Source organism: Coenobita brevimanus, chromosome 65 (assembly GCF_032717465.1).
Source record: "Coenobita brevimanus isolate Jiangsu-jjx chromosome 65, ASM3271746v2, whole genome shotgun sequence".
Classification (NCBI taxonomy): Eukaryota; Metazoa; Arthropoda; class Malacostraca; order Decapoda; family Coenobitidae; genus Coenobita; species Coenobita brevimanus.
In genome coordinates, this window is record NC_137018.1 from 48,350,685 (window position 1) to 48,373,184 (window position 22,500).

The window sequence follows — 22,500 nt, forward strand, 5'->3', positions numbered from 1 at the left end:
TAGAGTAAAAAAAAAAGGAAAAAAAAATCATCGTCCTAAAGAGTCTATTCTATCTATCTATCTATAGCCCGACGCCCTAATCCCGCAAAGGGTGGCCGCAGACAAAACGCCTCCAAGTCACTCTGTCACCCACCATTTGACTACCCTCCCCCCAACTCACCCCCCCCTCCCTCATATACCTCTCAACTCCATCCCTCCACCTCATCCTCGGTCTACCCCTCCCTCTCCCTCCCTCCACCTCACCCACATACACCCTCTTAGCCAGTCTTTCATTCTCCATCCTCTCCACATGTCCAAACCACCTCAGTGTATTTCTCCTAATCTTTTCAACCACATCCACATCTACCCCACAACGTTCCTTCACTTCTTCATTCGTCAACCTGTCCCTCCATGTCACTCCACATGCTCCTCTCAAGTAACTCATTTCCACTGCTCTCACTCTTGACTTGTTCCCCTCTTGCAAGGTCCACGCCTCGCTTCCATACGTCAGGGTAGGGATCACAATACCATCATGCAGTGACTTCTTAACTTCCATACTCACCTCCCTATTTCTCATCACTGCTTTCAGTGTGCCAACAACCTTCCTTCCCTGCTGTACCCTTTCACGTACTTCATCCCCCAAAGTTCCATCCTTACTCATCACACTACCCAAGTACTTGAATGAACTCACATTCTCCATATCCTCACCATCCAACCTCACTGCACACTCTGTGACTTCATTCCTCTCAAACACCATAACTTTACTTTTGTTTATATTAACTTTCAGCTTCCTCCTCCTACACACTGTCCCAAATTCATTCACCAAACCTTGCAACTCCCATTCATCTTCACTCAACAATACTGTATCATCAGCAAACAGCAACACCGGAAGCTTCCAAATCTCACCCTCATTCATTAGGGCCACCCCCACATCCACTGCCCTACCTTGTACCTCCTTTACGACCCCATCCATATATATATTAAACAGCCATGGAGACATTACACACCCCTGTTTCAGTCCCACATTGAGATCAAAGAACTCACTCAGCTCACCATTCACTCGCACCGTAGCCCTAGCTCCCTCGTATATACCCTTCACAGCACTCAACAATTTCCCCTCCACTCCATATATTCTTAATACCTTCCACATACCTTTCCTATCTATTCTGTCATAAGCTTTCTCCAAGTCCATGAAGGCAGCATACACTTTCCTTCCCTTCTCTAGATACTTCTCCACTAAACATCTTAGAACAAATATCTGATCTACACACCCTTTTCCCTTCCTAAATCCCCCTTGTTCTTCTCCAACTAGCTCCTCTGTCATATGCCTAACCCTATCAATGAGTATTCTACCATATATTTTACCAGTCACACTAAGAAGGCAAATACCCCTATGGTTACCACATACTTCTCTCTCCCCTTTTCCTTTGTACAGAGGAACAATTATACCTGATTTCCAGTCCTCTGGAACCCTTCCCTCTTCCCAAGCCAATCTACACAACTTCCATATCCACTCCACAACAATCTCACCCCCATACCTAAGCATTTCACCACACACTCCATCAATTCCTGGGGCCTTTCCCAACTTAATCTTCTTCATCGCTTCCACTACTTCCGACCTACTGATCTCTTCCTCCCTCCTCTCATCTCTTCTTCTCCCAGCCATTCCCCAACCACTTATACTCACACTGCTCTCACTCTCTACATTCAACAAATTCTCAAAGTGCTCCTTCCATCTCCTCAATTTCTCTCTCTTCTCTACCAACAATCTATTATTCCTATCTTTCACTCCCCTACTATTTCCCCTTTCACACTGCCTTACTTTCTTTACCTCCTTCCAAAACAATTTCTTACTCTCCCTCCATTTCACACTCAGATTCCTCCCAAACTCTTCATCCACTTTCTTCTTACTCTCCTTCACCAGTCTCTTAACCTCCCTTCTCCTGCTCACATATACCTCTCTCTTCTCTCTCTCATCTTCTCCCCTACCTCTACTCGTCAACCATTCACCATATGCCTTCTTCTTTTGTTCCACAGCTCGTTTCACCTCATCATTCCACCATGCTGTCCCTTGCACACCCTTGCATCTCCTCCTCACTCCACAAACCGCCTCACACGCTGCGCTTATCTCTTCCGTGAATATCTTACATACGTCTTCCACCCCTTCCATCTGCTCTAGCTCATACCTTCCCAATCTTTCTTCCACTATGCTCTTATACTCTGTCCTCTTCTCACTATCTTGCAATTTCTCCATATTAATTCAATCCTGTTAATTGTCTTATAAATAGGATCCAACCCCATATGCAACAGAAGTAAGCTTATTAGTCTGTCTGTAATCATTTTCCACAGTAATTAAGATTGAATTCCTTTAATGAGCAGGGGGGATCCAGGCCTATGTATATTATCGGGTAATTAGGCCTTTATGCTCAACTCTAAGGCAGGATTAAATCATTAGGCTCAATCATTCATATATAGATAGATAAACAGTTAGATTGATAGATAGGTGGGTAAATAGATAGGTAGAACAGATAGATAGATAGGTAGATTGATAAATAGATGGGTAGGTGGATAGATAGATGGACAGGTATGTAGGCAGGTAGGTATTGTTAAGATGCAGTGTGTAAAATAAATCGCCAAGGGAAAGGTGCTTCGGTTCTGTGCCTTTCCCTCTTACAGGCCTCTAGAGACGAATGGATCTTGATTTTTTTTTTTCGGGGGGGTGGGGGAGGAAGCGAAATTTTTACCTCATTTTTACATTGCATCATAAAAGAAAACAGAAAACATTATATACGATTAAATTCCCGTACGTTGAATCCGATCCCATATAAACAGGGTGGGTATATTAGTCCATTTATTTTTCCTACACTATAAAGGATTGGATTCCCTTAATGAACATAGGGTATTGAGGCCTATATATGTGCTCCACCTCCCCCCCCCACCTCACCTTGCCTCACCCCTCGTGCCGTCCATTAAAGAGGATCGAACACCATGAGGGAAGATCCGGCGGTGATTATAGGGGATTGAACACCTCTATCATCCCCACCCTTCCCACCGTCATGCACGATCACATTCTATGGCCACAGGTATAGGGGATCGAATCATTTATATTTTGCATTTCATAGGATCAGAGCTTTTATATTGTGCATTTTATAGGATCCAACCCTTTCTGTGACGGCTATGAAGGAATTGAAGACTTTTTACTGCATACTGTAGTGGATCAGATTTTTTTTTTTTTTAAGGAATCATACCCATTATCGTGTATTTTATAAGATCAAACACTTTATTTTGAAGTTAAAGGATCGAATATTTTGTGTTTAGTATTATAGAGAATTGAATCCACTTAAAATTATAAACTAGGAGAATAGGATTTCATGCATTTGTTATTGGAAGTGTCAGAACCCTTTCCACCACGATATATGGGATTGAAACCCCTAATATCGTACGTTAAAGGAGTTGAAACCCTTATACCATATCAGAAAGAATAAGTTTTAAATTCTCAGAGTAAATGAATGAACCGAGAATACATTAAAATTCTGAATATTCCTGGATTCGCTGTGTAAAAGATTCCAACCCTTTTATGGGCGAGTGAATGCGACTGGCCATCATCAATTTGGCACTATGTGGAGTTGGATCCCTTATGTCAGCACGGTGAGGGACCAGAACCCTTTCAGGTCGGTTTTTAAGAGAACTAAACCGTTTTATGTGGCACTGTAAGGGATTGAGGCCTGTATTTTGGATCGTTGGAGTCTGTAGTTTATGAATTGAAGGGATTGAAACCTATGCTAATTGTTCTATAAGGGATCGAAAGCTGCTGGTCATTATAAGGGATCAGAAGCTTTGTTGATAAGTCTAAGGAATCGAAGTCCTTATTTATTTTATTTATTCATACAGAATTCGGTGCCAGTCACGAAGAAGTGCCATGGAAAGGATGTATTGTTCATTTCTGTCACTGAACTACGTGAAATGTACAATACAGAGATGAAAAGCTGGACTAATTTAATGTGAAAGTACTATTTTTACGGAACTGATATAGGAGAGTCAGTAGAGTAACCTGCCACGCGCTCAAAGGCTTAAGCAACATGAGCACCGCGGCTAAGCGATCGTAACCTTTATACTACACTAGAAGGGAGTGAAAACCCTGTACAGTGTAGTAGAAAGGGATTGAATGCTGATATACGTGCGATAAAGGGAATCAGATACGACTTATATTATCCCATAAAGGTTCGAATTCTGTTATGTAGTTTTAAAATACTATCTATCTGTCTGTCTACCTTCCCTCCCCTGCCTCGTTTCCCCCTTTCTTTCCATCTTCTGTCGATCCATCCTTCCCTCCTTCCTTCCTTCCTTTCCATCTCATTTACCTTCCATTCCCTCTTCCTTCCTTCTAATTTGTCTCCTTCCTTCCTTCCTTCCTTTCCTCCTTTTATCCTTATATATCCTGTCTTCCTTTCATTCCTTCCCTCCTTCCCCCCATCTCTCTCTCTCTCTCTCTGGTGTTAAGCTGGCCTTGCAGAGAATCGAACCCAGTAATACCCAGCTTGACCCCCTTCACCTCCACACCTCTCCTCTTGGCTAAGTAGTATCGACACCCATTTGTTTTGCAGTATAGGGGATCGAAACCCTCTATTTTAGTGTATAACTGATTGGATCCTCTTTAAATGCGAGTATGAAGGATCAGAACCCTGTATACATCAAATATAGAGGATCGAACCCTTTTATGCGTGTAATTTCTGACCTGTTGATATACTGTAGGGTTGAAACTCTTACAGGGACTTACCATGTTTTAGTTTGTTGCATAAGGGATTGAAACCTCCAATCGCAAGTATAGAGGCTGGAACAATTTATATTCTTATTATCAGGAATTATATACGATCGAACTCCTCTACCCAGAAGTATAAGGGATCAGAAACCCTTTATCATGCTACATAAAGAATTGAACTCCTTTTATGCCGTAGTATAAAGGATCAGACCCTTTGTGTGGACGCTGGTAGTAGGCTTGACCCTCTTTTAGGAATTATCATTATTAGTTTTTTCGATACAATGAACATTTTTTTTTTTTTTAGGGCAAAAGAATGTTTTTTTCGGTGAACGGAATTGAACTCCTTTTATAATCACTGTATAAGGGGATGGGAACCGTTTACTTTTCAGCTCAGAGAATCGAATCGCCTATATTTCGCTGTATGTGGGATTGAACCCCTTTAAGCGTGAGTGTAAAGGAGAAGACTTGTTGTGTGGATGGTGGCAGTAGGATTGACCCATTTTGAGAGTATAGAGAATCAGAATCCTTTATTTTTACTGGTAAGAGATCGAAACCTTTTATTTTTGTAGTATTGGACCCTTTATTTTAAAACATAACATAGAAACCTTATATTTTTTGCTGAAGAAGAGATAGAATTCCCTTATTTTTAACGTATAAGGGATCGAATTTATTTTTTACAGTACAAGAGATCGAATGCCATTTATCCCGCAATATAGAGGATCAGACCCCTTGTGTGGTAATGGGCTTGACATGTTTTACTAAAGTATAAAGGATCAGAGCCTAGTATTTTAATATATAAGGAATCGAAACCCTTTACTTTTCCATCATAAAGGATTGAATTCCCTTATTTTACAGTACAAAAGATCAAACACTCTTTATCTTGCAGTACATAGGATCCAGTTCCCAGTTTTCCAGAATGAGATCGAATGTCCTTAATCGTGTTATAGAAAGGATCGAATTCCCTGTTTTTCCAGTATAAGGGATCGAATACCTTTAATCATGCAATACAAAGGATCAGATCCCTTGTGTGGGTGTAGGCTTGAGGCGCTTATAGGGACTCACGTGCACTGGCCAGGGTTCAGGCGTCTATACCGTACCTACCTTAAGCAATTGTTTAAAGTTGACCTCTCCTTCCTTCCTTCATTCAATACTTCCTTCACTTCCTTCACTGTTCTTTTCATTTCTTCCCTCTTTGGCGTCATTCTTTTTCCTTCCTTCCTTTCCTCCTTCCTTATTTTCTTCCTTTCCTTCATTCTTCCCTCTCATGCTGCCTTACTTTCTTCCCTCCTTCATTCCTTTTCTTTCTTCCTTCTTCCTTCCCTCCATCTTTCATTCTTGGCCTTTCCTCTGCCCTCCCTCCCTCCCTCCCTCATTCTTTCTTTTCCGTTTTCCTTTGTCATTCTCTCCTTTCCTTCATTCCTCCTTCCTTTCCTTCATCCTTCAGTTCTTTCTTTCCTTAATTTCTTCCCTCCTCCCCAACTTTCCACCTCTTGTGCTTACTAACTTTCTCGCTCATTATCTCATTTTCTCTAATTTGACTCGCTCTCAAATTTTCAGTTCTTCCTGTCATTTTACTCTCTCTCTCTCTCTCTCTCTCTCTCTCTCTTCACTTACTCCCATTTCACTAACTCACTTTTTCTCACTTCGCTCACTCACCGCGGACCCACTTTCTCACTTTCTCACTTTCTCTCAGTTCACTCACTGACTCCGGTTCGTTCCCTGTCTCACTACGTGCATGTTGAATTGCTCTCTCTCTCTCTCTCTCTCTCCACTTTCTTTCGTGTCATTCCTTCTCTCTCCATCTTCCTTTCTTTTTCTCCTTCTCTCATTCTCTCCTTGCCCCTCCCTTTCCTATCTCTCTCTCTCTCCTTATCTCCCTTTCCCTCCGTTCCCTCCCACCTCCCCTCCTCATTCTCCCTTAACCTCAGTTCTCTTCTCTCCCTTCGTTGCTTCCTCCCTCCATCCTCCCTCCCTCCCTCCTTCATTCATTCATTTTCCGTCCCTCCCTATCTTTGTTCCCTCTCTTCCTACTCCCCCCCCCTCTCTCTCTCTCTCTCATGTTTCCATTACGAGGGGTGTGAGGTATAAGTCTCTCTCTCTCTCTCTCTCTCTCATGTTTCCATTACGAGGGGAGTGTGAGGTATTAGAGGCAATCAGAGAGAGAGTGAGAGAGAGAGAGAGAGAGAGAGAGAGAGAGAGAGAGAGAAGAAAAAGCGTGTGAGAGAATATTAGTTTGACTGCGTGAGCGAGAAGAAAAAAGAGAAAAGAAAAAGTGTTCAAGAGCGAAGTGGAGGTTATTAGAGAGAGAGAGAGAGAGAGAGAGAGAGAGAGAGAGAGCAACCGGCACCATTTCCCATGCTGTTTGATAACCCGGAATTAATTCACCCTAGTACCTCTCTCTCTCTCTCTGTCTCTCTCTCTCTCTCTCTCTCTCTCTCTCTCTCTCTCTCTCTCTCCTTTTATCCCTCCCAACCTCCTTCTTCCATTCCTTCCTTCTTTATTTCCTTCTGTAACGTCTCCCATCCTTCCTTCACTTCCTTCCTACCTTCCTTCCTTCCTTCCTTCATCCTTTCCTCTTTCCCCCTCTCTCTCTTTATTCTTCTTTTGCTCCTTCTCTCTCTATCTCTTCTTCTTCCACATCCTGCCTTCCTTCCTTCCTTTATTCCCTCCTTCATTTCTTCCTTCCTTCCTTCCTTCATGTAACAACAATTCCATCATGGCAATTATTTTACATCAAGGACAGGGTTAGACAGGCCTAAATTTCTGTATACTTGTCTGTCTGTCTGTGCATTTATCGGTCAGTCTGTCTGTCTGTCGCGTTATCAGTCTGCCTTCTATCTCTCAGTCAATCAATCTACCTGTCTGTCTGTCTGTCTGTGTCTTTCTATCCGTCTACATATGTGTCTTTTTACCCGTTGGTCCCTGTTTGTCTATCAGTTTATCTATCTATATCTATTTGCACATCTATTTACATGTCTGCCATCGCTATCCAAATATCCGTTCATCAACAGCCATATCACTCCATCTCTGTCTATCGCTACATTAATCTCTCTCAGTTCCCTGCCAGTAAGGACATTTATATCTATTGCAATATCTATCTATCTGTCTATCTATCTCTTCTTCCCTCTACTGCCTTCCTTCTCCATTTCCTCTTTCCATTTTCTCACCCTCACTTTTATATTCCTCTCTCTCTCTCTCTCTCTCTCTCTCTCTCTCTCTCTCTCTCTCTCTCTCTCACCGTGGTAAGATTTTCTATTAATATTAATGGCGGATCACCTCGCTGGGACCTCTATGTCTGTGTGGTCTGTATCTAGTTAACACACACACACACACACACACACACACACACACACACACACACACACACACACACACACACACACACAATCCATTACCCTCTGATAGTTTCCATTTCGCATACGAGCAGTGCATATACTCACCACAACTACCAACATTGCCACCACAACTACCAACATTACCACCACAACTGCCAACATCACCACCACAACTAGCAACATCACCACCACACCTAGCAACATCACCACCACAACTACCAACATAACCACCACAACTACCAACATAACCACCATAACTACCAACATAACCACCACAACTACCAACATTACCACTGCAACTACCAGTATTACCACCTCAACTACCAATTGACCACCACAACTACCAACATAAAGTACCACCAAAACTATCAACATTTCCACCACAGCTACCAACATTACCACCACAGCTACCAACATTACCACCACAACTACCAATATTACCACCACAACTACCAACATCCGGGTTATAAAAATATTCGCGAGCAACTTCCCTCTTCCTCGATAAAACAACAACAACGACAACTACTACTACTACTACTACTACTACTACTACTACTACTATTCCCACTACCAACACTGGGACTTAATCTTTTTCCGGCTTCAACTACCAACAGTATTACCTCGTCTACCACCATTACCACCATCGCTACCACCATTACTACCACCATTCAGACACCCCATGTGGCCATTTGTACAGGTATTATTTATTTTATTGCTCTCTCTCTCTCTCTCTCTCTCTCTCTCTCTCTCTCTCTCTCTCTCCTTCTTAACCTCTCCAGCCTTCTCTTCCTTCCCTCTCTCTCTCTCTCCATACTCCCCCTCCCTCCCTCCCCGTTCTTTCTCTCTCCATCCTCCCTACCTTCCCTCCCTACCCCTCTCTCCTCTGAGACCCTCTTTCCTCCCTCTCCTCCCCCTCCCTCTTTCTCCTCCCTGCCTCCCACACTTTAATTATTCCACGTAAACTCTCCACAAATGTCCTCTATTGTGTGTGTGTGTGTGTGTGTGTGTGTGTGTGTGTGTGTGTGTGTGTGTGTGTGTGTTCCCTTCATATACCAACGCGTCATAAAAACACCCACGCACACCACCTCACTAACACCATCACACCTGGTCTGAATGGCATATCCCAGGTGTAACAATAGTTTTATTTTTTTTCAATCACAATCCTTTCATTTTGAGAAGCCTGGACATTTGCAGTTTGTAATGGAGGTCGTAGTAAAGGAAAAGAAAAAGTAGTCAGGACCCCGGCAGACCTGTTCCTTTATTAGTGTTGAGGCCTTGGTGGAAGTACATTTTTGAGAGAATTTTAGTGTCAGTCATGAGGAAGTCAGAGGGAGGATGAGATGAAGGAACAGCACCGGAGTCGTCCAGGGGTGGGTAGAAACTGAGGAGGAAACAGCTTCAGAGCCGCCAGAGTGGAAGGTAGGTGGGGAAGAGGAAGTTAAGGTACTGGAACCGTTTTTGCTAAGGTGCCAGAAGGAATGGAATAAGTCTGTATTGGAAAGCTCGTGGCACTCAGAACTTGGAATTGTTTTTGGCTGGACGAAAAAGCGATTTAACTCGATTCTCTGCAGAAGCAGACAGTGCACGTGTGGGCAGAATTAAAGCAAGCGTGACTGATTGAAGGCGTTTTGGCATGAGTCAGAGAGCTATTTGATAAAAAGAGGAATTATACTTACATGCTTGAGAGGATAAAGCTTGTATTATGCTTAAATCACTATCAGGTGGTTGATATCAGTGCCAAAATGGTGACGTGTGAGAGCTACCTGGATCTCACCCCTCTGTTGTTGTGGGATAGGCAGAATACTGGACTTAGGAAACGGGTTGCCTATCCAGTGGTCAGAGTCAGAAGAAATAATCCATTCCCAGCCCCCTCCCTCTCTATTACCAGCTTATCTCTATCCATCCCTTTCTCTCCCAGCCACCTTTTCCTTCTCCCTGCGGTCATTGTCAGCAACCTGTGCAAGACCTTCATCATCCTCAGCACCTGGAATCCATACACTCGCTCCCGGCCCTCTTAGCACTACCAATTTATCTTTATTTCCAGCCATATTCTCTCCGCTCATATAAATTTCCCTCTGTTTCAGCTATTTCCTCCCTCTTCCTCTTATCATTTCATCTCCATTTTCAGCCATCTCACTATTTTTTATGTATTCTTCCTCCGCCATTGTTCATTTCCTCTCCATTGAGCTGTGGTTTTCTTCTCTTTGCAGCCATCCTCAACAGCCTGTGCAAGACCTTCCTGCCGGAGAACGTGTCAGCCATCATCTTCCTGAGCCGGTCGGAGTCGTACGGCCGGTCCACAGCCTCCTCACAATATTTCCTCCAGTTGGCTGGTTACCTGGGCATCCCCGTCATTGCCTGGAACGCTGACAACTCTGGACTGGAACAGGTGAGGCATGGAGGGGGGAGAGGAGAGCTGGGAGAGAGGTGAAAGGGTGTACCATGGAGTACGAGAGAGAGCTGGGAAAGATTTGGAAAGGACTGGAATGCTGACATCTCCGGTCTGGAACAGGTGAGGCGTGGAAGTGTTAGAGAACAGCTGGGAGAGAACTAAAAGGGTGGAGAATAGAATGCGAAAGAACAGGGAAAGATCTGGAAAGGACTGGAATGCTGTCAACTCCGGGCTTGAAAAGGTGAGGAGAGGAAGGAAGTACGAGGGAGTGTAGGAGAGAGAGGTAGAAAGTGCAGGAAGGATGTAGAATGGAATAAGTAGAGCTGGAGATGGCTGGAAAAGACTGGAATATAGACAACTCTTAGCTGAAACAGGTATGAGCTGGAATGGAGTAGCAGGGAGGGGTGGAAGAGTCTGGAAAGGAGAAGGAAGGAGCTGGGAGAAGGCTTGAATATTGACAACTTTGGATTTTGGAACAGGTAAAGCATGGAAGGGATGGGGAATGGCTGGAAGGGTCTGAAAAGGAATACTAGAGTGGTACGACATGGCTGAAAAAGACTGGAATGCTGATAACTCTGTGCTGGAACAGGTAGGGGATGTGAGGGAGTAGGAAGGAGTGGAAGAGAGGTGGGAGGGAGTGGAGAGGCATAGGAGAGAGCCGGGACAAGGCTTAAAGTGACTGGAATGCCGACAAACTCCGGGATGGTATAGGTGAGTGATGGAAGGGGGAACAGTGAAAAAAGAGAGAACTGGAAGGATCTGGAAGGGAGCAGGAGAGAGAGCTAAGAAAAAGGTTGGATGCTGACAACTCTGGCGTGGAATAAGAGAGGCCTGGAAGATGCTGGAAGAGAGTAGGAGAGCTGGAAGGGACTGGGTCGTGGCTGGAACAATTGAAGAGGGAGGCAGGTAAATATGGAAGGATTGAGGGCTGGAGGGGAGTGGAAGGGAAGAGGGGAGAGAAGCTGGAAGGGATTGGAGATAACAGAAGCAACTGAGGACTGGAACGTGTGGATTTTGGAGCAGTGGAGAGCTGGAAGAGGTAAGAACTGGAAGATGCTGGAAGAGAGTAAGAGAGTGCAGTGACCATCAAGAAATAGATTTTCTAGTTTACTGATTATGGCCTGGAAGAATTTAACTCCTTCAGCCCGAGAACGTCTTTGATTTATTCTTGCATAACTTCAGACGATTTCATTCGACTGGAACTGGAAGGGTTAGGCAGCCTTGAAATTAACCCTTTCAGCACCAAAAACCCTACATAAGTTTACTAAAAATCGTCTGGTGGTTGTCAGGTTAAAATAGAAAAGAAAGTAATCGCGGTGAAGGGGTTGAACTGGAACAGGCAAGGACTGGAATATGTGGGGGGCTGGAACGGGTGGGAACTGGAAGAGGTGAGTCCTGGAATATTGGGGTGGGGGGAGGCTGTGATGGGGTGGAGAGTCTGGCGGGGAGAGACTGTGAGGGACATGGAGAGGCTCACTGATTCCAAGTACCGTATCTTGGTCGACTCAGGTGCCTCTCCGCCGCCTCTCCCTCAGCCAATTGTTTTAATTATTATGTCACCACGGTATTCTCCCTGAGGTTGTTTGTTGCTTCTTTAAATCCTTCCAATATGTATTCGGTCATAGAGATTTCACTTTCACCGACTGCAGACGATTTTACTCAGCAGAGAGAAGCCACGGGTAGTCAGACGGTTGAAGGCAAAATCTCTTACCTGTTCACATCGTTGTTAGAATTTCGGTAAGACGCTGTGTATTATAAGATTTAATATGGATAGTGACTGGATAATAGAGTCATAAATAACATAGTATCCCCTAAAAAAAAAAGAAAAACTAAAGCGAGAGGTGATGAGGGAGCCTCCTGACACCAGAATATTTAAAAGTGTCTGGAAAGTGTTAAGGGTTCCAGCACTTCCAGGTTTCAGGGAGTTACCTGGACATCCCCTCACCGCCTGGAACGCACACATCCCCAGGTTAAAAGTAGTGAGGCTTAGAATGATGCTGGAAGGGGTTAGGGGAGTGCTGGAACAAATGAGAACTGGAAAATGGTCTGGAAAACTTAAGAACTGGACGATATGGAACAGGTAAGGACTGGAACACGAATCAGCTGGAAGAGGTGAAGCCTGGAAGATGCTGAAAAGATAATGAGAGGTCAGGACTTATTGAAAACTGGACGGCATGGAAAGTGGAATAGGTAAGGACTGGAATAGCATGGAAACTGGCATGTGTTAGCGCTGGAAGATACTGGAAGAATGATGGAACAGTTAAAAAAAAGGAAGATAAAGAAGCCGGACAAGGTAGTGACTGGAAGATGGATTAAGTTGGAAGAGGTAGGAACTGGACGAAGGTAGGAGTGCTGGAAGGGATTGGGGAAGGGCTGGAACTATTGAGGATATGGGTACGTGGATGGTGGAGTGAGTGAGAGGTTGAGTGGATGAGGATAGGAGCCAATGAGGGATGCAGGAGGTGAATACTGGATGGTGTTTGTGAGAGTAGTTGTCTGTCAGTCTGTCTATCCATCCATCTATCTATCTCTCCATCTGTCTGTCTATCTGTCTATCTGTTTGTGTATGCATTATATATACTCTTAGATACATAGATAAAATACAGATAGATAGATATATAGGTAGATAGATAGACAGGTGGATGGAGACGTTAAATACATAGACGAATAGATAGATATAGATACATGGTGGATGTAGATAGATGGCGTGTTACATAGCCTGCAGAGAGAGAGAGAGAGAGAGAGAGAGAGAGAGATCTGTGACAGTTCATAACAAAACTGTCTAACTCGAACAGATGAACGAGCAGGGGTTATATATATTTCTCTCTCTCTCTCTCTCTCTCTCTCTCTCTCTCTCTCTCTCTGTATATATGTATGTTTATTATATCCATCCATTCATCCGTCTAGCTGTCTTGTCTATCTATCTATCTATCTTTCTATCTATCAATCTATCGTCCCCCGCTCCACTCTCCCTGGCGCCCAAGTATATTCAAAGATATGTTGATAAGGGCAAGGTGGCTTCCTCCTTCTTATAACCTCCCTTTCTCCAACATTTTACCCTCCCTGCTTTTCATTCCATTTTCTCCCTTCCTACCCTTGTATTATCATTCGTCCCTTCTCCCTTTCTTAATTTTCTTGGTTTTCTTTGAATGTACTATTGTCTTCCTTCTTATAGTCTCCCTTTTTTAGCATTTTATTCTCCCTGCCATCATTTTCCCATTTCCTCCCTTCTGTTATTCCTCCCTTTTTGCCCTTCACTCTCCCTTCCTTTATCCTCCTTGCTCCTGTTTTATGTTCATTTTTTTTACTCCCTTTCCTATTTCTTCTCCCTTTTTCTTCCTCACCCTTCCGTCTTATAACCTCCCTTTTTCCTTGTTTTATTCTCCCTGTCTTCATATATTTTTCTTCATTCTCCTGGTGCCACTTTCTCCCTTTCCTTCCCATACTCTTCCTTCTTCATCTGTCTCCCTTCTCATACTCTCCCATTCTCCCTTATTTTATTCTCCCTTATTTTGTGTAATTTTTCTTCCTCTTTCATGTGTTATTTTTCCGTTTTCTCCCTTTATTTTCTTTCGCCAGTTTCTCTCTCTCTCTCTCTCTCTCTCTCTCTCTCTCTCTCTCTCTCTCTCTCTCTCAGTTAGTCAATCCGTCTCTTTATATCTATCTGTCTGTCTATCTGTCTATCTATCTATCTATCTATCTATTCCATTTTCCAGCCTCCTTCGTGTACCGCTTTGGCCACCAACGACCCACTTTGCATATTATTTCGTCCAGCCTCAGTAAATGCCCAAGAGAAGCCCACCACCAAATATAATAATAATAATAATAATAATAATAGTGCTAATAAGGATAATAATAATAATAACAGGAAGAACATAAACATCATCAACAACAACAATAGCAGTAATGGTAATAATAATAATAATAATAATAATAATAATAATAATAATAATAACTCCTTTATTGATGCTACCGACGGCCGATTTTAGTAAGCTTCTGGGGAGAAAGCTGTACTCCGTTCATTTCAAGTTGGCAGAGGAGAATTTTCATCCTTGTAGACTATAGCACTTCTTCGTGACTAGCAGCATATTCTAGCATTAATCCCCAGTTGTTTTTTCCTACACTCCTTTCACATTAACTTGGCCCAGATTTTCGTCCTTGTATTTCACGTAGCACAGTAGCAGAAGAAGACAATGCTACGGCTCTATATCCCTCCTGTTAGCACTTCTTCGTGACTAGCGTCTTATTCCGGGGTTACTCTCTCCTTACGAGGCTGTATTTAAGATGGAGGGATCGTAATTTTGGGCCAGGTTGGAGTGAGAGTCGTATAGTGATGAGATTAGGGGGTCTAGGGTTAATTTCTTTCTTTTTTTCTTTCTTTTTTTTTTTAATGACTAAGATGTATTTACTGATATGGGTTTAATTTCTCTCTCTCTCTCTCTCTCTCTCTCTCTCTCTCTCTTTTCCCATACACTTCCTTCTCTTCCCCTTCCTTCCTTCCCCCTCTACTCTCTCTCACTTTTTCGCCCTCACAGCTCTTCCTTCCTCCCGTCTTCCCTTCTGTCTCTTCACGTACACTTCCTTCTCTCCCCGTCCTTCCTCCCTCCTCCTCCGCTTCTCCTCCTTCCTTCTCCACTCCTCCTTCCTCCCCCTCCGTCCCTCCTTCCACCTCCCCCTCCGTCCCTCCACTCCTCCTCACCTTGTTTCTTCCCCGACTGGTAATTGATTTCTACCAATCCAAATTGTCCCCTGGTTCTCCCTCTCACCCTGTTTTCCTCCCTGCCAGCAATTATTCTCCCTTCATCTCCCACTCCCTCCCTTAATCTTCCTTTATTTCCCTTTTCGTTCTTCCTTAACTAATCTCCCTTCATCTCGCTCTCCTCTCCTCCTCATGCTGCTCCTAAACCTCTTTTCTCTCCCATCCTCCATCTCTCCATTTCATTCCTCCCTCCCTCCTTCACTCTCTCCCTTTCTCCCTTCCTTCCAGCATCCATTCGTTACCTCCATTCCTCCTACCACTTGTCTCGTTGTCTCTCTTGTTGGACATTTGATTTCGACGTATCCAAAATTATCGGCTTTTTTTCCCTCCCTCTTCCCTCCTCCTTTCCTTTCTCACGCCTTCCCTCTTCCCTCCTCCTCTTTTTTTTTTTCACCACCTCCTTTCCTCCAGTCCCTTCCTTCACATTAACTTTTTTCTCCCTCTTCTTCCCCCTTTCCTTCCTCCCTTTCCCCTTGTCTTCCTCCCAGTACACTAACTCTCCCTTCTTCAACAGGGCGCTCATTTCATCCCATTCTGCGTCCCCCTTTCACTCCCTTGTTTTTCCCCTCTCCCAGCAATTCTTCTCCCTTAATCACCCATTCTTCCCTCCGTCAGTCTGCTCAGAACGCCCTGCCTATCCACCTAGCCCCCCCCTCTCCCCTCGGTCCACCACACAGCTGTCCATCCTGTCTAGATACCTTTGGCACTCCCTCCATCCTCACCTGTCTTTTTCTTCCATCCTCCTTCCTTTCTCTCCCTCCGGTTTCCCTTCTCCCACATTTGCTGTCTCTCCCTTCCCCTGCACTTCCATTTTCTCCCATCGCCCGTACTTCCTTTCTTACCCTTCCCCTGCACGTCCTTTCTCTCCCTTCCCCTACACATCCTTTCTCTCCCTTCCCCTTCACTTCCTTTCCCTTCACTTCCTTTCTCTCCCTTTCCCCCCTCTCTCCTTCCCTTAATCACCTCCCTTCCTTCTCTATATTTTTTTCACGGTATCTCATCTTCGACAAGGGACTGACATCAACTCAGTGGGGTTGGTCCTCTCATTTTCCCTCCTCTTCTTCCTTCCTCCAGTCATTACATTCTCTCCCTCCCTTGCCTCTCTTCCTCTACATTTATTCTCCCTTCTTCCCCCCTTCAGGACGCACAGAACGGCCTCCGGATCCAACTGGCGCCCTCCGTTCACCACCAAACCTCCCTATTCCCACGTCCTCACCCTTCTTCCATCCATTACATTCACTCCCTCCCTCTTCTGTCTCTCCCTACATTTGTTCTCCCTTCTTCCCTTCCTCAGGCTGCTCAGAACGGCTTCCGGATCCAGCTGGCGCCCTCCGTTCACCACCACACCTCCTTTTTCCCTCGTCCTCTCCTTTCCTCCATCCATTACATTCACTCCCTCCCTCTTCTGTCTCTCCCTACATTTGTTCTCCCTTCTTCCCTCCCTCAGGCTGCTCAGAACGGCTTCCGGATCCAGCTGGCGCCCTCCGTTCACCACCAAACCTCCTTTTTCCCTCGTCCTCTCCATTCCTCCATCCATTATATTCACTCCCTCCGTTGTCTCTCCCTACATTTATTCTCCCTTCTTCCCTCCCTCAGGCTGCTCAGAACGGCCTCCGGATCCAGCTGGCGCCCTCCGTTCACCACCAGGCCGCCGCCATGCTCTCCATCTTGGTCAGGTATCAGTGGCACTCCCTCTCCATCGTCACCTCGCAGATCGCCGGCCATACCGACTTCGTGCAGGCCGTGAGGGATCAGGTGGCGCAGCATCAGCACGACCACAGGGGGAAGTGAGTCGGGTTGCGCGTTTTGGGGAAAAGAATTTTAGGGCGTTGATGAAGTTCTGTGAGTGTGAGAGTGAGTGTTTGTGGGTTTGTGGGGCGAGATTTTAGAGGGTTGGTGTAGTTCTGTGCGTGTGTGTGTGTGTGTTTGTGGGTTTGTGGGGCGAGATTTTTGGGGATTGATGAAGTTCTGTGAGTGGGTGTTGTTGTATATGTGTGTTTTGTATATGTGTTGGTGTATTTTCTTACTTAGATTAAATTCAGAATCAGTACGAATAAGGGGGAAAGTGAGTCGGTTTGTGGGAGAGGTTTTAGGTTGTTTGTGTAGTTGTTTGAATGATTTTTTATTATTATTATTATTATTTTTTTTAGGCATAGCATCATCACAACCACAGGGGAAAGCAAGGCCGTTTGTGGGTTTATGAGTTTGTGGGGTAAATTATAGGTGTTTTTCAGTGTTTTAGTGTGTGTGTGTGTGTGTGTGTATGTGTGTGTGTGTGTGTGTTCATTCCTGGTGCTTTTATTACCTCCGCGAAGGAGGTTATGTTTTCACCCAGGTCCGTTTGTTTGTTTGTTGGTTGGTTGGTTTGTGAGCAAGATTACACAAAAACTACTAGACGGATTTCCACGAAACTTGGTAGAAGAATGGGCCTTGACCCAGAATACACTCCATTAAATTTTGGCGCGGATCCAGGATTTTTTTTTTTTTTTTCACCTTTTTTAACATTGTAAGATAGGGTGTTGGCGGAGGTATGCGCTCTACTGAGTGCCATTCAAGTTCACATTGTTATGTCTTTGTGTGTGTGTGTGTGTGTGTGTGTGTGTGTGTGTGTGTGTGTGTGTGTGTGTGTGTGTTCATTTATGGAGCCTTTGGTTGCTTTTATTCACTTTGTTTTTTCTTGTGTAACGTGTGTGTGTGTGTGTGTGTGTGTGTGTGTATGTGTGTGTGTGTGTGTATGGGAGGGGTCAGGTAACAAAACACGCCGTCACAGAACAAAGTGAGTGTTGTGTGTCTTTGTTGTTTTTCTTGTGTGTGTTTGTGTGAGTCAGAGAGAGAGAGAGAGAGAGAGAGAGAGAGAATAACTAAAACAATCGAAAAATAGAAGAACTTGAGCGAGAAACAAAGAAAATGAATAAAAGAAGAGTTAGTATGTGGAAGTAAAAGAAAGAAAGAGAGTGATAAAGTTAGAGAGAGTGTGAGAGAAAGTTAGTTAAAGAGAGAGAGTGTGTCCTGGCTCACAAACACCTGAAAGACACTGAGGACAGGTGTTGTTTACCGCTCTCTCTCTCTCTCTCTCTCTCTCTCTCTCTCTCTCTCTCTCTCTCATTATGATTTAGTTAAAGCTGCGTCACTTATCAGTCTTTTTTTTTTTCTTTATGTAGATTGATTTAATATGAGACTTAGCATTTTTCATTCACTGGTTTATTTTTGTTTATAAATGACTAGTGTATGTATGTATATGTATGTATGTATGTATGTATGTATGTACGTCTCTTAATCTATCTGTCTATTTATCTATCGTCATTCACAATTGAGACGGTATAAGTAACTGCACATATCCATCCCCTCACACATCCTGCCATCACCTCCCCTTATCCCTACTTCCTCATTCCTCACCCCTCTCCGACTTCCTTCCTTCTCCTCACTTCTTCATTCCTCCCCCTCTCTCCCTCCCTCCTCTCTCCCCCTTCCCCTCTCCTCTCTCTCCCCCCTCCTCTCTTCCCCTTTCCCTCTCCTCTCTCCCCTCCCTCCTCCCCTCTCCCTTCCCCCCTCCCCAAAATAAATCTGCCCTACGGTAAATGACCTTTTCTGCTTGGCCTAATCTCTCTCTCTCTCTCTCTCTCTCTCTCTCCTTGACCTTTATCTTTTCCTTCCTCCTCCTCCTCCTCCAGATTTTCTTTCTTTTTTCCAAGTTTGCGGTATTTTCTCATTAGCCTCAGGCATTTGTGGTTTTAAGGCTGCATATTTACGTCATCTTAATTGTGAGAGAGAGAGAGAGAGAGAGAGAGAGAGAGCGAGAGAGAATGCGTTATGATTAATTGATAGATAGATAGACAGACATAGATTGATATAAATATAGGTAGATAACCACATAAACAGTAAGGTGTGTGTGTGTGTGTGTGTGTGTGTGTGTGTGTGTGTAAGAATTTAATCTCGGTGAAGAGATTATTCGCTTGTGGAAAATTATGTTGGTAGGAATGTTGGTAGTTGTGGTGGCGATGGTGGTAGTGGTTGGGATGATGGTAGTAATGGATAATACCGAAGGTGGTGGCGGTGGTGGTAATGTTGGTAGCTATGGTCGTAGTGGTGGTAGTTGTGGTGGCAGTATTAGTGGTGGTGGTAATGTTGGTAGTAGTGGTAGTAACGATTGTAGTTGTGATGACAGTGTTGGTAGTAGTGGCAGTAGTAATGATGGTAGTTGTGGTAGTGGTAGTGGTGATATTGTTGATAGATGTGGTAATGATGGCGACAGTGGTGGTCTCTCTCTCTCTCTCTCTCTCTCTCTCTCTCATTTTAATTTGTCCTACCTTCACATGTCTCTTCATATTTCTTCATTCTCTCCTGTCATTCCTACCTTTCTTCCTCTCTTCCTTCCTTCCCTTTATTCTTCCCTCCATATTGCCTTCCTTCCTTCCACTCATCCTTCTTTCTCTCCTCTCCTTGACTCCTTCCTTCTGTGCATCCTGATATAATTCTTCCTTCCTTCCTTCCTTCCATCAACCCATAATCCCCATTTTATCTTTTGTCTGTTCGTTCCTTTCTTCCTTCCTTCATTCACTCTTTCCGTCATTCTTATATTCAGTGTTCCTCTTCCTCTCTCTTATTTTCTCTTCCTTCCTCTTTCTTACTTTCTCTCCCTTCCTCTTTCTTACTTTCTCTCCCTTCCTCTTCCTTACTTTCTCACCCTTCCTCTTCCTTACTTTCTCTCCCTTCCTCTTTCTTACTTTCTCTTTCTTCCTCTTTCTTACTTTGTCTCTCTTCCTCTTTCTTACTTTGTCTCTCTTCCTCTTTCTTACTTTGTCTCTCTTCCTCTTTCTTACTTTGTCTCTCTTCCTCTTTCTTACTTTCTCTCTCCTCCTCTTTCTTACTTTGTCTCTCTTCCTCTTTCTTACTTTCTCTTTCTTCCTCTTTCTTACCTTCTCTCTCTTCCTCTTTCTTCCTTTCTCTCTCTTCATCTTTCTTACCTCCTTTCTTTTCCTCTTTCTTACTTTCTCTCTTCTTCTGTCTTACATTCTCTCTCTTCCTCTTTCGTACCTTCTCCACTTTCTTACTTTCTCTTCCTCTTTTTTCCCCTCTTCCTCTTTCTTACTTTCTCTCTCTTCCTTTCTTTCCTCCTCTCTTCTCTCTTCCCTCCCTCTTTTCATCATTTATTCATGCTTTTATTAATCGTTCAGTTTGGCCCTTCTTTCGTCCCCTCCTTTCTTTTATTTATTTATTTTTATTTTATCGCTGTCCATACATCCTCTCCATTCCTTTCCATTACCACCTTCATTTCCTCCCTCTGCTCCTCACCTTCCCTCCCACCCTACCTCCTCCTCCTCCTCCTCCTCCTCCTCCTCAATCTCGTTCCTGTTTATCTCTCCCTCCCTCCCTACATTCGTTCATTCATTCATTCATTAATTTTTTTCTTCCATTTCTTCCTCTCATCATTCCTTCATTTTCTTCGTTTTTTTTTTCTTATGCCTTTTTCCTTCTTTCCTTCCTTCCCTCCCTCCTTCCTTCCTTCCTTCCTTCCTTCCTTCCTTCTTTCTTTCCTTCCTTCCTCCCTCCCTCCCTCTTCCATACTCTCTCCCGTTCACGTATTATCTTTCCTTTATGTCCTTCCATCCTTCATTCCTTACTTCCACCTCCATCCCCTGTATTACCTCCCTCATTTCCTCCCTCCCTCCCTCCTCATACCTCCCTCCCTCCCTCCCGCCCTCCCGTCATAAACTTGCAACAATCTGCAATTTTTTTCTCCCAGTCGCTTCACTCTAGTCACAAGTTACTCTCTCTCTCTCTCTCTCTCTCTCTCTCTCTCTCTCTCTCTCTCACACACACACACACACACACACACACACACACACACACACACACACACACACACACACACACACACACACACACACACACACACACACACACACACACACACACACACACACACACACACACACTCAGACTTTCTCTCATACTACAACTTTTTCTCACTCACTGTAAGTCCCCGTTATCCCAACTCTCTCTCTCTCTCTCTCTCTGATCACCCCGTCCGTCACTCTTTCCTTGATACATCTGTTGAAATAAGTGTCAGGAGTGAGAGGTGGAGGTGGAGGTCTGGGAGTGTTGATAGATAGATGGATAGATAGATGGACACACTGAGAGACAGAATAGACAGATAGATGGATATGCATAAATTAATGAGCGGGCGGAAAGGCAGGGAGAGAGAGAGAGAGAGAGAGAGAGAGAGAGAGAGGAGTACATAATTATAAATAAAGAAATCTTTCCCTTTCCCTGTTTCCCTTCTCCCTCTGCCCTCTAACGACCCTCAATTGCTTGTTAACCCCCCCCCCTCGTTACCTACCCAGCCATCAGCACTATACACCGATGCATTACCGCTTCTCTTACGGGTTGAGGGTTAGGTTAGGTTAGGTTAGGTTAGGTTAGGTTAGTGTGTGTGTGTGTGTGAAGAAATAATTAAGTTTTGGTCCGATTTTAGCCAAACTTGGTGGAAGAGTTGAGAATCAGCCAAGGAAATGAGCCATTGTTTTCGAAGGTCAGGGTCACTTGGCAGAGAGAACATAATTTTTTAAAAGCCGATTTACACCAAACATTGCGGAAGGGTTCAGAGTAAGCCAAGGATAGTCACACTCGATTTTGAGAAGAGCTAATCAGAGGTCAAGGTCACAGGGTCAAAAGCAAGGTCACAAGTCAAGGTCATCTCAAATAATTCTGACATGATTCGGACTAACTTTGGTGGAAGGGTTAAGGATCAAGCAAGGATAAGGGCGAAGACCAAGGGCAAAGTCAAATGTCAGGCCTTTAGACTGTTTGGTGGGCAAGGGTGTTTGCAGTCTCTCTCTCTCTCTCTCTCTCTCTCTCTCTCTCTCTCTCTCTCTCACATTGTGTTCCACCTCCAGACAATTTTTATTCACACCACGGAAGGCGTCTCCGGGGAAGAGCGTATAATCATCGCTTTAACTACAATTACACAAATGAAACACGGAATTAATACGGAATTACTCGGGTACAAAAAGTTTAGTTCAGTATGCCATAAATTACACCTGACTTTGAATTTACCTGGCTTAAAATTTACCTGGCTTAAATTTACTTGACTTAAAATTTACCTGGCTTAAAATTTACCTGACTTAAAATTTTCATGGCTTAAAATTTACCTGACTTAAAATTTACCTGGCTTAAAGTTTACCTGTTAAAATTTACCTGATTTAAAATTTACCTGTTTTAAAATTTACCTGACTTAAAATTTACCTGTCTTTTAAATCCCCCTCTGAATAAAATC

General features: G+C 43.9%; 1 protein-coding gene across 1 annotated transcript in view; it reads left to right on the forward strand.

Moving 5' to 3' along the window:
* LOC145405008 (glutamate receptor ionotropic, NMDA 2B-like) overlaps positions 1–22,500 on the forward strand; it is a 215,487-nt gene that overhangs the window by 74,473 nt on the left and 118,514 nt on the right. The window contains exons 3-4 of the mRNA XM_080276508.1: positions 10,284–10,462; positions 16,821–17,011. Coding sequence (XP_080132634.1) covers positions 10,284–10,462; positions 16,821–17,011 — 370 coding nt within the window. The remainder of the gene's footprint in view (positions 1–10,283; positions 10,463–16,820; positions 17,012–22,500) is intronic.